Source organism: Tursiops truncatus, chromosome 9 (assembly GCF_011762595.2).
Source record: "Tursiops truncatus isolate mTurTru1 chromosome 9, mTurTru1.mat.Y, whole genome shotgun sequence".
Classification (NCBI taxonomy): domain Eukaryota; kingdom Metazoa; phylum Chordata; class Mammalia; order Artiodactyla; family Delphinidae; genus Tursiops; species Tursiops truncatus.
Genome location: NC_047042.1, coordinates 43,800,253 through 43,813,198, shown reverse-complemented (window position 1 = coordinate 43,813,198; position 12,946 = coordinate 43,800,253). Strand labels below are relative to the sequence as shown.

Below are 12,946 nucleotides of genomic sequence, written 5' to 3'. Positions count from 1 at the left end.
GACAGAGATTTTAAGGTCCTTCATCGTCTTTCTGTTTCACAAGCAGTAATTTTTTAAGGCTAAATGGCCCTAGAGGGAGAATGTTTTTGAAGTAAGGTTTAGGAAAAGAACTTGTTATATCCCAAAGCTGGCCTGATTCTTTCTCCTTTTTCCCTAAGGTCAGATGCAAGTTCAGCTCGGAGGGCACCGAGCTTGGGCATGTGGGTAGAGGGCAGCATTGTGGGCAGCATTCACTCCAGCTCCACATGCCAGCAGTGGAGTGCTGGGAGCTAATGTACAAGTGGGGATCAATTTTAGGGTGGCCTGCTTAATCCCAAAGGGTGGAATCAGACGAAGCTTCCTTTGCCCTACTTTGACCCTCAGCCTCAGATATGGGTACTTTTTTTTCTTCTTGAAACTTTTTAAGAGCATGAAAAACCTGGGAAGTGAAGATAGCCAAGATAACATTGCAACCATGCTATATATAAATGTGTGTTTTTTTCTAAAGTGCATTTTCAAAGTCCCAATTAGAAAATGTGCTTCACTGCTTTACTCTGCATATGCCCCAATGAATTCCAAGAGGTCACAGAGGCAGACTACAACTTTGGAGATTAGAAGAGCTTGCTCTTTAAAGAGCTATTTTTAGCTTGTAAGGGAGAGTGTAGGCCTGGAAGTGCCTGGCAGGTACGTCCTACAGTGGGGATCTAAATTGGAGGTCTGATTCCAGGCCAAGGTCTCAGCAAGGCTCCTTCTGCATTTGCTCTAGGAAAGGGTGGTTCTGCTGATTGTCACTGCTCTGTTGGGGAGTGGGGGTACCAGCTTTCCCTCGGGGAACTCAACCTGTGGTTGGGGGAGACCTCTTGTGTAGAGGGTACATTGTGTCTGGGTCCCGACTGACCTAAGCAGAAACACTGGAGCCTGAGGTGTCCAGTAGCCATGCTGGAGGAAAGGACTCCCCAGGACTCATTAAAAATCACGATTCTATTTTGATGGTCACTAACTGGGGCTCCTGAGATGAATTTCAAACCAACACTTATATAGAATTGTCATCCCGCAGAGTGCACCATTCCAGGCCAGGCATAAGCGAAGGGCAGGCTTCACTAGTGCCTGGCCTGGAATGAGGTAACTAACAGGTGAGGTAGGAGGAGGAAAAATGTCTGCTCCGACTTGTGGACTGAGTCTGGACCCGTTGAGGAGATGCTGGCCTCCCCGCCGGCAGAGAGGGCCTGGTCCCGGGATCTCACCGGATACGGGTGAAGCTGGCCTGTTGGTTGTGTGATGGACAGGGTGAAGGGGAGAAGACAAGGACAAGGTTTGAGAGGGAATGGTGAGGGTGAGATAGAGACACAGATATGCAGAGACGGAGAGGGTCAGAAAACCTGAGAGAGACACAGAAGGAGGTAGAAAGACGCCGAGGGACAGGCATGGAGTACAAGAAAGAGGACACAGAAATGAGAGTGAAAGAGAGAGACAGCAAGGGAGAGACTGAGAAAAACAGAGACAGTGAGAGTCAGAGCAAAGAGGTGGAGACTGGGAGATACTGGCCGAGGAGGAGGTTTTAGGAGCGAGGGAGGTGGCAAAGGCTGCAAGCATCCCCTATCACCCCACCTCCACTCCCAGGCCGCACCCCCGCCTTGCCCAGCCCACGGCTAGGAGTCGAGCGCGCAAGGTCGCCCAGTCCTCTCGGCTGTCGCGCGCTGAATGGCTGGCGGTCCGCAGCGCCCGGGTCTCAGGCCTCCCAGCTACAGGTCCGCGGTGCCCCGCGTAGGCGCCCAAGGCGGGCTGGGGAGACCTGCACCCTCCGGCTCCCGTTTCCGCCCTACGCACCGCCCCACTACGCTTCCCGCCACTCCTCTGGCGGTCGCAGTCCTCCTCACGACCCTTGGGAAGGGTGCACTGCGGCCACCAGAGACACCGCAGGAGCCACTTCTCCCTGCGGGCCCAGCCCGCCGAGAGCCTAGGAGCGGGATCCATTTACACGGGGTATTAATTGGTCTCTGAGGAATCGTTCGCCCACGTGCCGATGTAATTGCCCGAGTCAGGAAGGTAGGCGAGCCGAGCGGTGGACCTACGGAGAAAGCACCACGGCACTGGCGCCGAGAACCCCAGCGCACTCCAGAGCGTCCCCCAGTGGCCGGGCAGGACCACGGATAGAGCCTGCGACTCCGCTCCGGAGTGGCTCTCGGGGTTCTCAGGGCCGCCGGTAGAGGTACAGCTGCTGGCTGCGCCAGGATCCTCGGGGCTCAGCTCACCCCACCCCTCCCTCTGAAACTCGGACTGCTTGCGCCTGCCGTGTGGCTGTTTTCTTCCGAAAGGCCAGTGTCTTATATCTCAAGTTCAAGTCCTGAGGACTTGCCCAGTCTCCTCCCCTTAAGTCATTTCTACCATCCTTCGGCAGCCTCGGGAATCAGCGAGCCTCGGACCGCTCGTCCCACATCCAACGCGGGCAGTCCCGGTCTGTCCGGTGCAGTAGCCCGGCGCATTCGCTTCTCACCCTCCCTCTCTTTCTACCTCCCTTTCTCTCTTCCTCGCTTTCCCCCTCTACTTCCCCTCCCTCTCTTGCCTCTTAAGTTTCCTGCACCGTGAATCCAACTGTGCCAAGCCTAGGCTCCCGCGGAACCAATCCTGAGCGCGACCCGGGTACTGGGACGCGGACTCTGCCGAGGCTGGACAAGGCAGCGGGACCGGTCCGCGCCCGAGCATGGAGATGAAGCGCCAGGGAGGGCATGTTCGGGACGCCGGAGACGCCAGGCCCGAGTAGCTCCTCCATGGAGCCTTCGCAGAGCGGTCCCTGCTTGCTGGATTCGCCCCCAGTCCTGTGCGGTACGTACCCTCCGCCTCCACAGTCCCGATATGGGGGACACCTTGGGGTGGGGTCGGTGGGGCAGCAGGAAGGGGCAGCGGGGAAGGCCACTGGTTGGGAGACAGAGTGAGCCTGAGGGGTGACCCTCACAGACCCGGGCAGGCTTCCACTCTAGAAGTTAGCGACTGGCTGTGCCCCTTCGCTCGAAAAAAGTAGTACATGTGTATGCGCGTGCTATCTGTGTGTGTGCAGGGCGCTCGAATGGGTAAATTGAAGCCGGCTTTCCTATATGCAAATTGCATTCACTTTCCCCACCCCCATCGCACCAAACGCGTGGAGATACCCGGTACCTAATCCTGGTCAGCCCTACCTACCCCTTCCTCTTCCCGCGCCCCCCTCGCTCAGTATCTCTCGCTCGCTCTCCCTCTCTTTCTCTCTCCACCTCTCTCTGCTGGTGTGTACGTGTGTGAGCACTGCCAGGGCTGGCGAAGAACCAGCCACCGCCTTTAGTCCGAGCCTCCCGGCCATCAAACACTAGGGCAGGTCTCGCTGCCAGAGACGCTTGGTCTCGGAACCAGCCTGCACGCGGCTCTGTGTGCCCCGCCACCTCCTGGCTCCACCTCCCGGGAACTCGCACCCGAGCAGCACAGGGCGCAAGGAGCCCCTCATCCTCCAACCCTCCTGCCCGCCTGCCTGCGGACCGCGCGCTCGCGGGTTTCAGGCGCTGGATTTGCTCGCTTTTCAGTTTTTCCTGCCTCCCCCACCTCCGGGTTTTTTTTTTTTTTTTGGTCCATCCCTCCCGCCACGACCCCCTTTCCGCGCTTGGTTGCCAAGCCTAACCTTGCCCGCGTGGTCATGGGATGTCTAATTTCATTTGTATCTAGGCTGCTGAGAGCGCTCCTTGCTCTATAAAGTGGATGTCAGGTGGATCTATGTTTTTGAAGGAACAAAGACTCAGCGAACGCACCGCCGAGGAAGTTTGAGACGCGGGAGGATGCAGGCTACGTGCTGGTACGTGCTTCTCCTCTTGCAGCCCACCGTCTACTTGGTAAGTCGCTGCCAGTCCCGCGCCCCCGCAATCACACCCTGGTCGCAAGGCCAGGCAACTGGGGGCGCGCGGGAGGAGGGTGAGACCGCCAATTCAGCGAGAGCGACGTTCCTAGCGACGGTGTTGGAACAACTTTGTCAAACTGATCTCCCCATCCCTGTGGGATTTTCCGGGGCTCCCACCCTCGTTTCCTGCTCCAGTACCCCCTCCTCTCCTGCGATTGATTCTAAACCGTGTCTAGGGCGCCCTAGATACCCAGAAACCGAAGAGATAGCTGGACGGGATGCTTTATAGGGAGAGAAGGCAAAGAGAAGGGGTGGAAGACAGGGAACTCTTATTAGTTCATCCAGAGTTTAAACGAAAGGAAATGGAGGTGGAGAATGGAAAGCAATGAATCTGCCCAGGTCCCCGACTTTGAAAGTAAATCCACCCACCTAACCCCCAGTTTGGAGATGCGGCACATAAAGAAGTGCAGGTAACTTTGTTCGACTTGTAGGGTTCAGACAGGACAAGTTTAACTATCTAGGAGCCCCACAAGCGTCCAGATGGAGTTGGGTCAGAGATGCTCCAGCAAACATGTAGAGGCTCCCCTTCTCTCTCCTCCCAATCTCTCCTTCCCACCAGATAACCAAACCCCAGTTCCAGTGCTGAGCCCCCTTATTAGGGAGTGGCAGACCTTGTCGCTAGGGAGAAAATACTAAGCAAAGCTACCATCCGAGTCCTCCCAGAGCCGAGTTTTCTGAGGTCCGGACTTTGCCCACTGTTGGAACTGGGGTTTGCGTGGGCGGGGTGGGGGGCTTTGAGGGAAGCACTTTATTGTTGTGGTGGTGGTGGATTGGTAGCTGTGGACACGGCGCGGAGCCAAGACCGAGAGCACGATTTCTCGGGTCTGACTTCAGGGAGGGCCAGGGACAGTCTTATCCTGTTGGTGAAGTTGTGCTCAGTGCACAGAACCCCATAACCTACCTCTGGGCCGCAGGAGCGCACTGAGGGCTCTATGTGTTCCGAGTAGGAACAAGAAGCGCTGGGGCGGCATGATGGGTTGAATAAACGGGAATGGGGTGAGCGGTGCCGTCTCAACCCCAAGGGCTTCAGAACCCACAATCGTTGGAGCAAAAGTGTTGCCATACCTGCAGTTGAGAGCGTTTCCCAGCTGTTGCCCTGGTGCCTGTGACTGCAGGGCTGCTAGTTGTGTGAACTCTGTATATGCTAATGAATGTGTATGTATACGTGTGTGTGAATATGAATGTAAGGGTATGTGTGTAAACGGGTTTCAGCTGGAATCCAAGAACCCTCAGTGTTGCGTGTGTTTGCACCTTTATCGCCTGACCATGGCAGCCGCGGACGCCAGAGGGCGCTGCGCGTCAGTGTCCTCGCCTACAGGACACCTTGGGGTAAACAGGTGAAAGCCCGGGCAGCCAATCCAAAAGAACTGCCTTTCTGACTCCTTTACCGAAGTCTGTGCCTTCCCCGGCTAGAACGCAGACGCACTGCAAAAAGTGTCCTTCCCATTTCTCATCTTCAATCATTCTTGCCCACCTGTGTCCAGTAAACCCACTGACATTGAGAGCTTAGAGAAGCAGGGCAGAAAGTTTGGCCAGAGGAAACACAGAAATTGTTTGTTGAAAGAAGGGGGAGGGACCCAAAGTGAAAGCTACAGAGGGAGAATATTAAAGATTCCCTTGACCATGGAAACCCTCCTGCCCCTCTCCTCTGCATACCTTTACGCAGGACCTGAACCTCAGGACTGTTCGTAACATCCTTGAACTGTGCTCACACACGGCAGAAGCTCGCGGCTGTGGTGCAGTTATTGCTTGGAACAAGTATTTCGATAGTCTGGAAAATAATCTGTCAAAAGTAGAAGTGAAATCAATACGTTGTGTTAAATTTTAAATGTGTTTGTTGGCAGTTAAACCGTTTTCCACTCATTGCAACAACAGTGCTGGATTTATTCTAATGCGCTGCGTTCTCAACAACAAGCGCATTAATTCTCCTTTAATTGTAAACTGGGAGCATTTGAAAACCATTCAGTGTGAAAATTATGCTGATTCAATTACCGTTTAGTTACAGACTTCATTACCTGAATGCCTTTTGGCAATACAGAGAAAGGAGACAATTTTTCCAATTTCACTCAAAACAATACAAAATGTGAACAATAAAATAGAGAAGGCGATTTAGAAGTCCATTCTTTTTCTCTCCGATCTAAAGTTGTTTTGTGTGTCGGGGATTAGAAACCACACGCACCACAAAAACAAAAGGCTGGTGGCTGTGACCCAAGGCAGTATTTCCAGGGATTGCAGTCCCATGGTTATTTGTCGGCAAGATCCCAAGCTGTTTTCCAGGAGGAGCAAGAAGCTGACTTTTACCATGGAAATGAATTTAGAAGGGTGAATTGGGCAGTCAGGACAGGTTGGATTTCGGCAAGTAAATACGTAGAAACCCTTGATTAAATCTCTGGGGCAATGAGACAGACCAAGAAGTGGTCAAAGCTTCTTTCTCCATCTATTTTGTTAAATACCAGAAACAGTAACTGAATTTATCATTTGTTTGGAGCCGCACCCCAAAACATCCCAGACCTTTGCAAGAAACTGCAATAGATGCCTGCAGGTTGTCAGGAGATGCTTCAAGTTACGCTCCAAAAAGGCAGGGGTGGCAGAACCATTATTTTATTTTTCCCCTTGAATTGCCACAATCCAGGGAGGAGTTAAATGAATAATTTTTTTGTCCTTATGGACTCACACCACAAGTTAAGTGACAGGGGCACTCTGTACATTGCCTCATAGCTGATACCACAGTATCACCTTTCTCTTTAAGCCCCTCGAATCCCAGTTATATTTCCCAAGGAATAATCACACATTATGTTCCAGGATCAAGATTTGTTTAGGTATCTCCTATGCAACAATATTGAGGCTTCTGCTTATAGAGACATACCTTAAATACTCCCAATTTTAAGAAGATATTTTTTTAAGTGAAAAATAACTCTCTATCCAGCAGATCAGTGCTCCATATTTAAGCCACAGTTCCCAGCCTGTATTTAGGTGAATGTTCTCAAAGTATGTTTCTTGGCCCAGGGTTCTTTGAATGCCTGTTCTAGTTTGAGAATTTTGAGTCTTTTTTTGTGCTTTGAGAGATGGGTCTGTCCTGTTTCAAACTAGAAGCCTATTTTAATACTGCAATGGGAAATTAGAGATGTGTCTGCAAAGTTACCTCCTGAAGCATATTAGCTAGGATACTCAAAAATCACCACAGGGCTAACTCCAGCCATAAATGCAGGGGAGTGGGAAATCATTAAAAAAAAATAAATAAAGGCAAGGAAATCTTCTGTTTACTGAATGTTATTGAATTGCAGATTTAAAATTCTGAATTCAGCAGGAGAGGAACTTATAGTGTAATAATACTTGTTAAAAATAAAAAAGTCCTGCAATCTTTATTCTCCTGTCAGTTCTGGATTGATTCCAGGATATTTTCAGTATGATATAATGGGGTAACAGATAATAGCATTTTAACAGAATTGAAGCACACACTGGATAATCTAGGGCAATGTGGTTTCTGGATCGGAAGAATGAGGGTCCTAAGTTGAGTTATGAGCTGAAGGACAGGCATGAGCACGCAGGGAGGGCACCTCCCAGCAGAAGGCAGAGGTGTCCTGCTTGGGGGCTCACCTGTGGCAATTTTCAGAGTCAAGAATTAAGTAAAATAGCACTCCCAGGGCATGTTAACAAAAACGTCACTCAGAAACTGAGTCCAGAGATTCTGCTGAGAGGTTGAATGATGCTACTGTGATCAAGTCACACATCCACAGTCTATTTTGAGAAGAGGCCCCTTGTCCTCCAATTTAGTTCCCACCATTTTTGCTAGGAAATTAATTTGCTAATAATCCTAGTCGCTTTTTTAACCGATATGGGCAAAAATGGAAAGTTCTTTCTCAAACTTGTGCTTAACATTTTGATTCATCTATTCCCTTGAATTTAGGGTATCCTGAAAATATGAATTCCATTACCAATTGTTTAACAGAGATTAAAGCATGGTTAATATATTCATGGAATACTACCTCTACACTGTTAGAAGCCAGACTGTTTGGGTGAATTCCACTCACTATGAAGGTAGCTGTTAAGAAATGTGGAAGCTAAGGGAAAAGTAGCAGGAAAGAGATCACCAATGTCTATCCTTTGGACTAGGTATGTGTACTTCCCATTCTTTGAAAATTAAGCCAGCTGACCGCTGAACATTTTAATTAATTTCAGCTTATTCCTGAAAAGAAAAGCACATTACCTAACAGCAGTGATTCAGTGTCCTCTATTAAGGTCAGCTCTCGGAGGCAGTACTATAAGTTACCCAATCCCACTGAATTTCCTGACTCTTGTGCCCTAGATCAGCCTTCCAGATAAAGGATTAAACCTAGATTTTTAAAGGAGCCTATGCCCCAGCAGCACAAAGTGAGAACTCATCAGTCTCAAGACCTATTCCAGGGCTCTGTGAGAAGAGAAGTTGCTACCACTCCAGGCATTTCCCTGAAATAGTCAACTCTCCACTGACCAGGAAAGCAGCTCTCTGGGGGTGTGGAAAGCGCTTGGGTGGGTCGCACTTCTACTCACTTCCAGGAGGATTATACTGGTCTGGGGCCTTCTAGTGATACTTTTGGGGAAACAGCTTTCAGTATTAGAAGGAGAGAACTAGAATTGCTCCAACTTTCTCAGCAGTGTTTTCCCAGAAAGCCATTAAGTTTGTGGCTCCTCTTTGTGTGAAGTTGATTTCCATCTGGCTTTGAATTGTTGGCGACTATTTCCTCCTTAATGAATGTGTTGTCTGGGAGAAAAATATATCAGGTGGCAGGGAAATTGGTTGATTTTTTTGAGATAGGTGACCAATGTCCTGCTTTTCTATCTGAGGGAAGATTTTCTGCAGACTACAGAAATTGACAGTATTGTCCAGGTAATAACCACCGACCACAATATTTTCAAAAGGGCATTTGAGTGATGAAAGCATTTGGATATTGCTTTTTCAAATAAGCAATTTTCTCTCTTGGGCTTCTTTGATTTTTATAGGGGGTGGGGGAGAAGGGGCCACGCATTGGCAAAGGGATGCCTTCCCGGTTTCGCCTAGTTCTGAGATACCTAGGTACTTGTCAGCCTTGCTTGGAATTGCGGGGTCTGAAGAGCTCTCAGTGAGTTTGACTGTCGCCGCAGTGATATTAAGGGTCAAAAGGGAATCCTGAGAATGAAGAATAATCCTCTTGTTGCATTCTTCCTCCCATAAAGAAAGCTGATGGAAGCTGTGAAAGTTTGCCTGCTCTCAAGTGGCTAGCTAGGAAGCGTTTTCTTTCTTTTCTTTCTTTCTTTCTTTCTTTCTTTCTTTCTTTCTTTCTTTCTTTCTTTCTTTCTTTCTTTCTTTCTTTCTTTTTCTTTCTCTCTCTCTCTCTATCTCTCTCTCTCTCTCTCTCTCTCTCTCTGTCTGTCTGTCTGTCTCTCTCTCTTTCTTTCTTTTTTAAAAAAATGCCTAGGTTTGATTCGATTCAGGTAAGTTCTCTTAAAGCAACCTCGTCCTTTAGGAGCTTCAGATCTCATTCTAAGACCTTAACAGTCCGCGCCATTTTAATTAATAGAGGGAAGTAGGCGAGTTAGCCTGCCGGGCGCCGTCGGGTCAGCGACTTCCAGAGCAGCTGGGTGGCAAGGCGGGTCTGCTCCCTCGCCTCCCCCTACATACTTCTAGCCAGTCCTGCCGTCAGTTTGCGGGAAGTTGCGATCTTGATTTACCCGCTACTCAAGCCCCAGACCAGCTCTTTTTCTCTAAGTCAGCACTAACCCCTCCCGGAGCTCGGTAAACACGGCGCGCGCGCATTTTTCTGCTGCCGATGGGCAGGTTGACGACTCCGCTTGAAGGAATGTGACAATAAAGTGGGAACCAAAGCTTGGCAAGCACTTAATCAAGGATAAAAAGGTTCCGCCGTAAGGATGTCACTCAATTTATTGTGAAAGTCGAATGAATTACCTTAAATGAAAGTGCTTCCCAGATGAATATTACCGGCAATTTCCTGAGCTGGCTCTGTCAGCACGAGATGAGGAAATGCCAACCCAGATCAGGAAAGAGCGCCCATCTCAATTACTATGCCAGCCTTTCAAGAGCGGCTTTTTATTGAGATGATATGTATTGGCGGCTTCTTCAAGCCCCTCCGCGCGCCCAGGAGCGCGTTGGCGCATTTTCCAAGTTTGCTGTCTGCCCTCGCGGGTTGCTGGCTGTTGTTTAAACTTCTAATGAGCTTGCCGCGTTTCTGCTGCGGGCTCCAAACCTGGTTGCCTCTTCTGTAAAGAGCTTTCCCTAGTATGTTTTGTTTACTTCGGAGGTGGGGGCTGGCGGGGGGTGGGTGGGGGTGGGGCGGAGAGAATTCCCCTTCTAGGGGTCCCACTGTTATAGAAGGTTCCTCGGCATCAGGTCGGGGGCTCAGGAAGGCAGGTCGGAGCCCAGAGCTGGGGCCTGGGGATGGTGAGTGCCTTAGGGCCTCAGGAGCAGAGAGCGCGCTGCACGTGCCCCTCCCGCCGCGGCTAGCGAAAAGCCTTCGCCGGCTCCCACTTCCTTTAAAATTAATGAGCGTATTTTACTTGTTCCAGCTGGAAATACGGTGGGGAGGGTGATAAGCAGGCCGGGGCCGGAGCACACCGCTGCATCTGCATGAGAATGGAGAACCGTGAGGCTTTTCTGGTGCTGTTTTTCTCCCACAGTAAAACAAATTGCTGCTTGTAAAAACCGAGTGTTTCCTTAGAAACTGGCTCGTGGGGGCTCTCCTCGTCCCTGCCGAACCTGACTCTGGCCGGGCTTCGCCCAATATCCCCGCGACCCTAATGGATTCTGACGGGAAGGATCAAGACAGCGGCTCGAGGGGCGCGAAGAGAGGCTGCGCGCCCTCGCCCCACCGGAGGAAGCGGGCGTCCTCCTGACATATGCCGCCCCCGTTCTCAGACCCCCTTTCCCACCCATTGATTTTCAAGGCCATTTCAAGTCATCTTCTTCAGTTAGAAGCGAGAAACTTCCTTCAGACCCTCGACTCGGAAACTCAGCCCTCTGACCGAAGCCGCGGAGTTCGGGCCTGGGAAAGTTTCCCAGCCTGAGTCACCGCCGTCACAGTTGCGCTCTCCAGTGTCTGCTTTTAGCCTCAGGTGACCTCCAGCAGTCCCAACGGGTTTACGAAAACACAGGTGCAGCCCTTTCGCGTCTGGACCCCAAGGCCTCACACCAGAAGCGTGGCTTCTGGGGAACTCTTCGTTGACGCCGCCGAGCTTCGATGCTTCTGGGGCAGCCGGCAGGACAACAGCGGTTCTCCGGAGGGAGGCCGTGGCGCGGAGGGTGAATGGGGCCTTGGCCGGAGGCCGGCGGCTAGGCAAGCCGGGCCCGCGGAGCGATCCCTCAGAACCACGGACAGCGCCACAGGCTCCGCCCCGCATGGTGCCCGCGGCCCGGCCTCCCTCCCAGCCGCGGTGCGGGCTCGGCCCCTCTGCAAGCAGAGTGCGCGCTTTCCGCAGACACCTCGCTGCCGCCCAGTCGCGACCTGAACCACCCGCCTCCTCCTCCCAGTCTTCCGGGAGCACTAAGCCCCGATCGCTAGGTCCCCAAGGTTTCCTGTGGTCCGAGCCTCTCGTTAGCGCTCCTTTCCCCGCCCCCTCCCTGGTGGCGGCGTCACGTGGTCGCCACAGAGTTTGTCCTGAGGAGAGGTGAACCCTTCTTTTCCTCCACTTTCTCCTCCCCTGCCTGCCCCCATTGCCTCGCACAGTTCGTTAAATCTACCCCTCCTCCCAAACAGAAACGCGAATCCTGTGAGGTAGAGCGGCAAGCATCTTTAACACTGTAAAAGACTCGTTTGACAGACAAGGAAACTGAGGTAGGAGGGGAACCAACTGTCTCGAAAGAGTAAAACCAAGTGGGGAACAATGAGTCCTGCCCTGTCTCCCACCTGCGGGGAGCACGGCTGGAGCCACCAAGTCGCCCACCAGATATGCGCCTTTGAAAAGCAGCGTGGGGTGGGCTGGGGTGCGGAGTCCTAATTATTATGAATTTCCAGAGGAGCAGTAATTATTCACGGAGAGCAGGCGAAACAACGGCCTGAGCAAGGGAATCGATATATTTGTTATCGAAAGTGCCTGGCTCGCCCGTAATGCAGACGAATGGGGATGCAGCCTCATTATTTTCCGTGGTTAGGCTCCCCGGCTTGGGGCCCGAAGCAGCATGGGATCTATCATCATTAGACCCGGGATGGGGTGGGGGGCAGTTTCCCCTTATTTACTTAGCAAAACAAACACTCCACCAACCCTACCCCCTCGAACACTGATAAACAACCGTCGTTCCTCTTCCTCTTCCCCCTCCCCTCGCCCTCTTGCTCCGGCTTCTGTTGCATACTCCCCCCCCCTCCCCCCCCGCCCCCAGGCCTCCCCGAGCACTCTAGAGCGGACACTGCGGTCACTTGAAGTGCGAGCAGTTCCTCCTTGGCGGCGGTCACACGGTTGATTTGGTCCAGAAATAAGCCGGAGAGTACCGAGCGTTGGCGCTAGGGGTTCTCGGTGTCAAAGGCGAAGGTTGGCTGGGAAGTTCCGTCCTTTTCTCTCGCCTTAGCGTCAGAGCCAGTCCTTTCTGGACTCCCGATTCTGCAAATCCTCGCAGTATTAAAGGAGCAGGGGTCTGGCAGGTAGTGCTCCATCAACCCGTGTGAGAAGCCAGCTTGGAGAAATGCAAGCCCGAGAGAAGAGAACGAATCTGGAGGTGAAGGGAAGTCGAATATTGAATAGGAAGGGAGGGGAAGGTTTAGGCATAACGCCTCCAGGGTATTCTCGAAGGTCCCCGGTGAGAACGGCCTTCTTCCAGCTCCAGGTGAGGTGCTGGCCTTTTGCCTGCGCGCGCCAGTCAGCTGCAGTTTTCCAGGAGTGGGAATGGGCCCCACCTGCACCCACTGGAGTCGCCGAACTGTTGAGGGTCCTGCCGAGTATATTGCACAGCGTCTCCCCATTTCTCTTCCATTCTGCAGCCCTCACACCCTGGCACAGCCTTTCTCACTCCTAGAAGTTGCCTGACGCTCCTGGTGGGCAGCTGCTGGGATGAAACTTGTATTCCTGTAGAGGTGTCTTCACTGTTCC

General features: G+C 51.8%; 1 protein-coding gene across 1 annotated transcript in view; it reads left to right on the top strand.

The window, feature by feature from the left end:
• The first annotated feature begins 2,372 nt into the window (after positions 1 to 2,372).
• The window catches only part of NXPH1 (neurexophilin 1), a 292,562-nt gene continuing 281,988 nt past the window's right edge, over positions 2,373 to 12,946 (top strand). The window contains exons 1-2 of the mRNA XM_019931387.3: positions 2,373 to 2,802; positions 3,667 to 3,830. Of these exons, the coding sequence (XP_019786946.1) occupies positions 3,777 to 3,830 (54 nt within the window). The 5' untranslated portion in view covers positions 2,373 to 2,802; positions 3,667 to 3,776. The remainder of the gene's footprint in view (positions 2,803 to 3,666; positions 3,831 to 12,946) is intronic.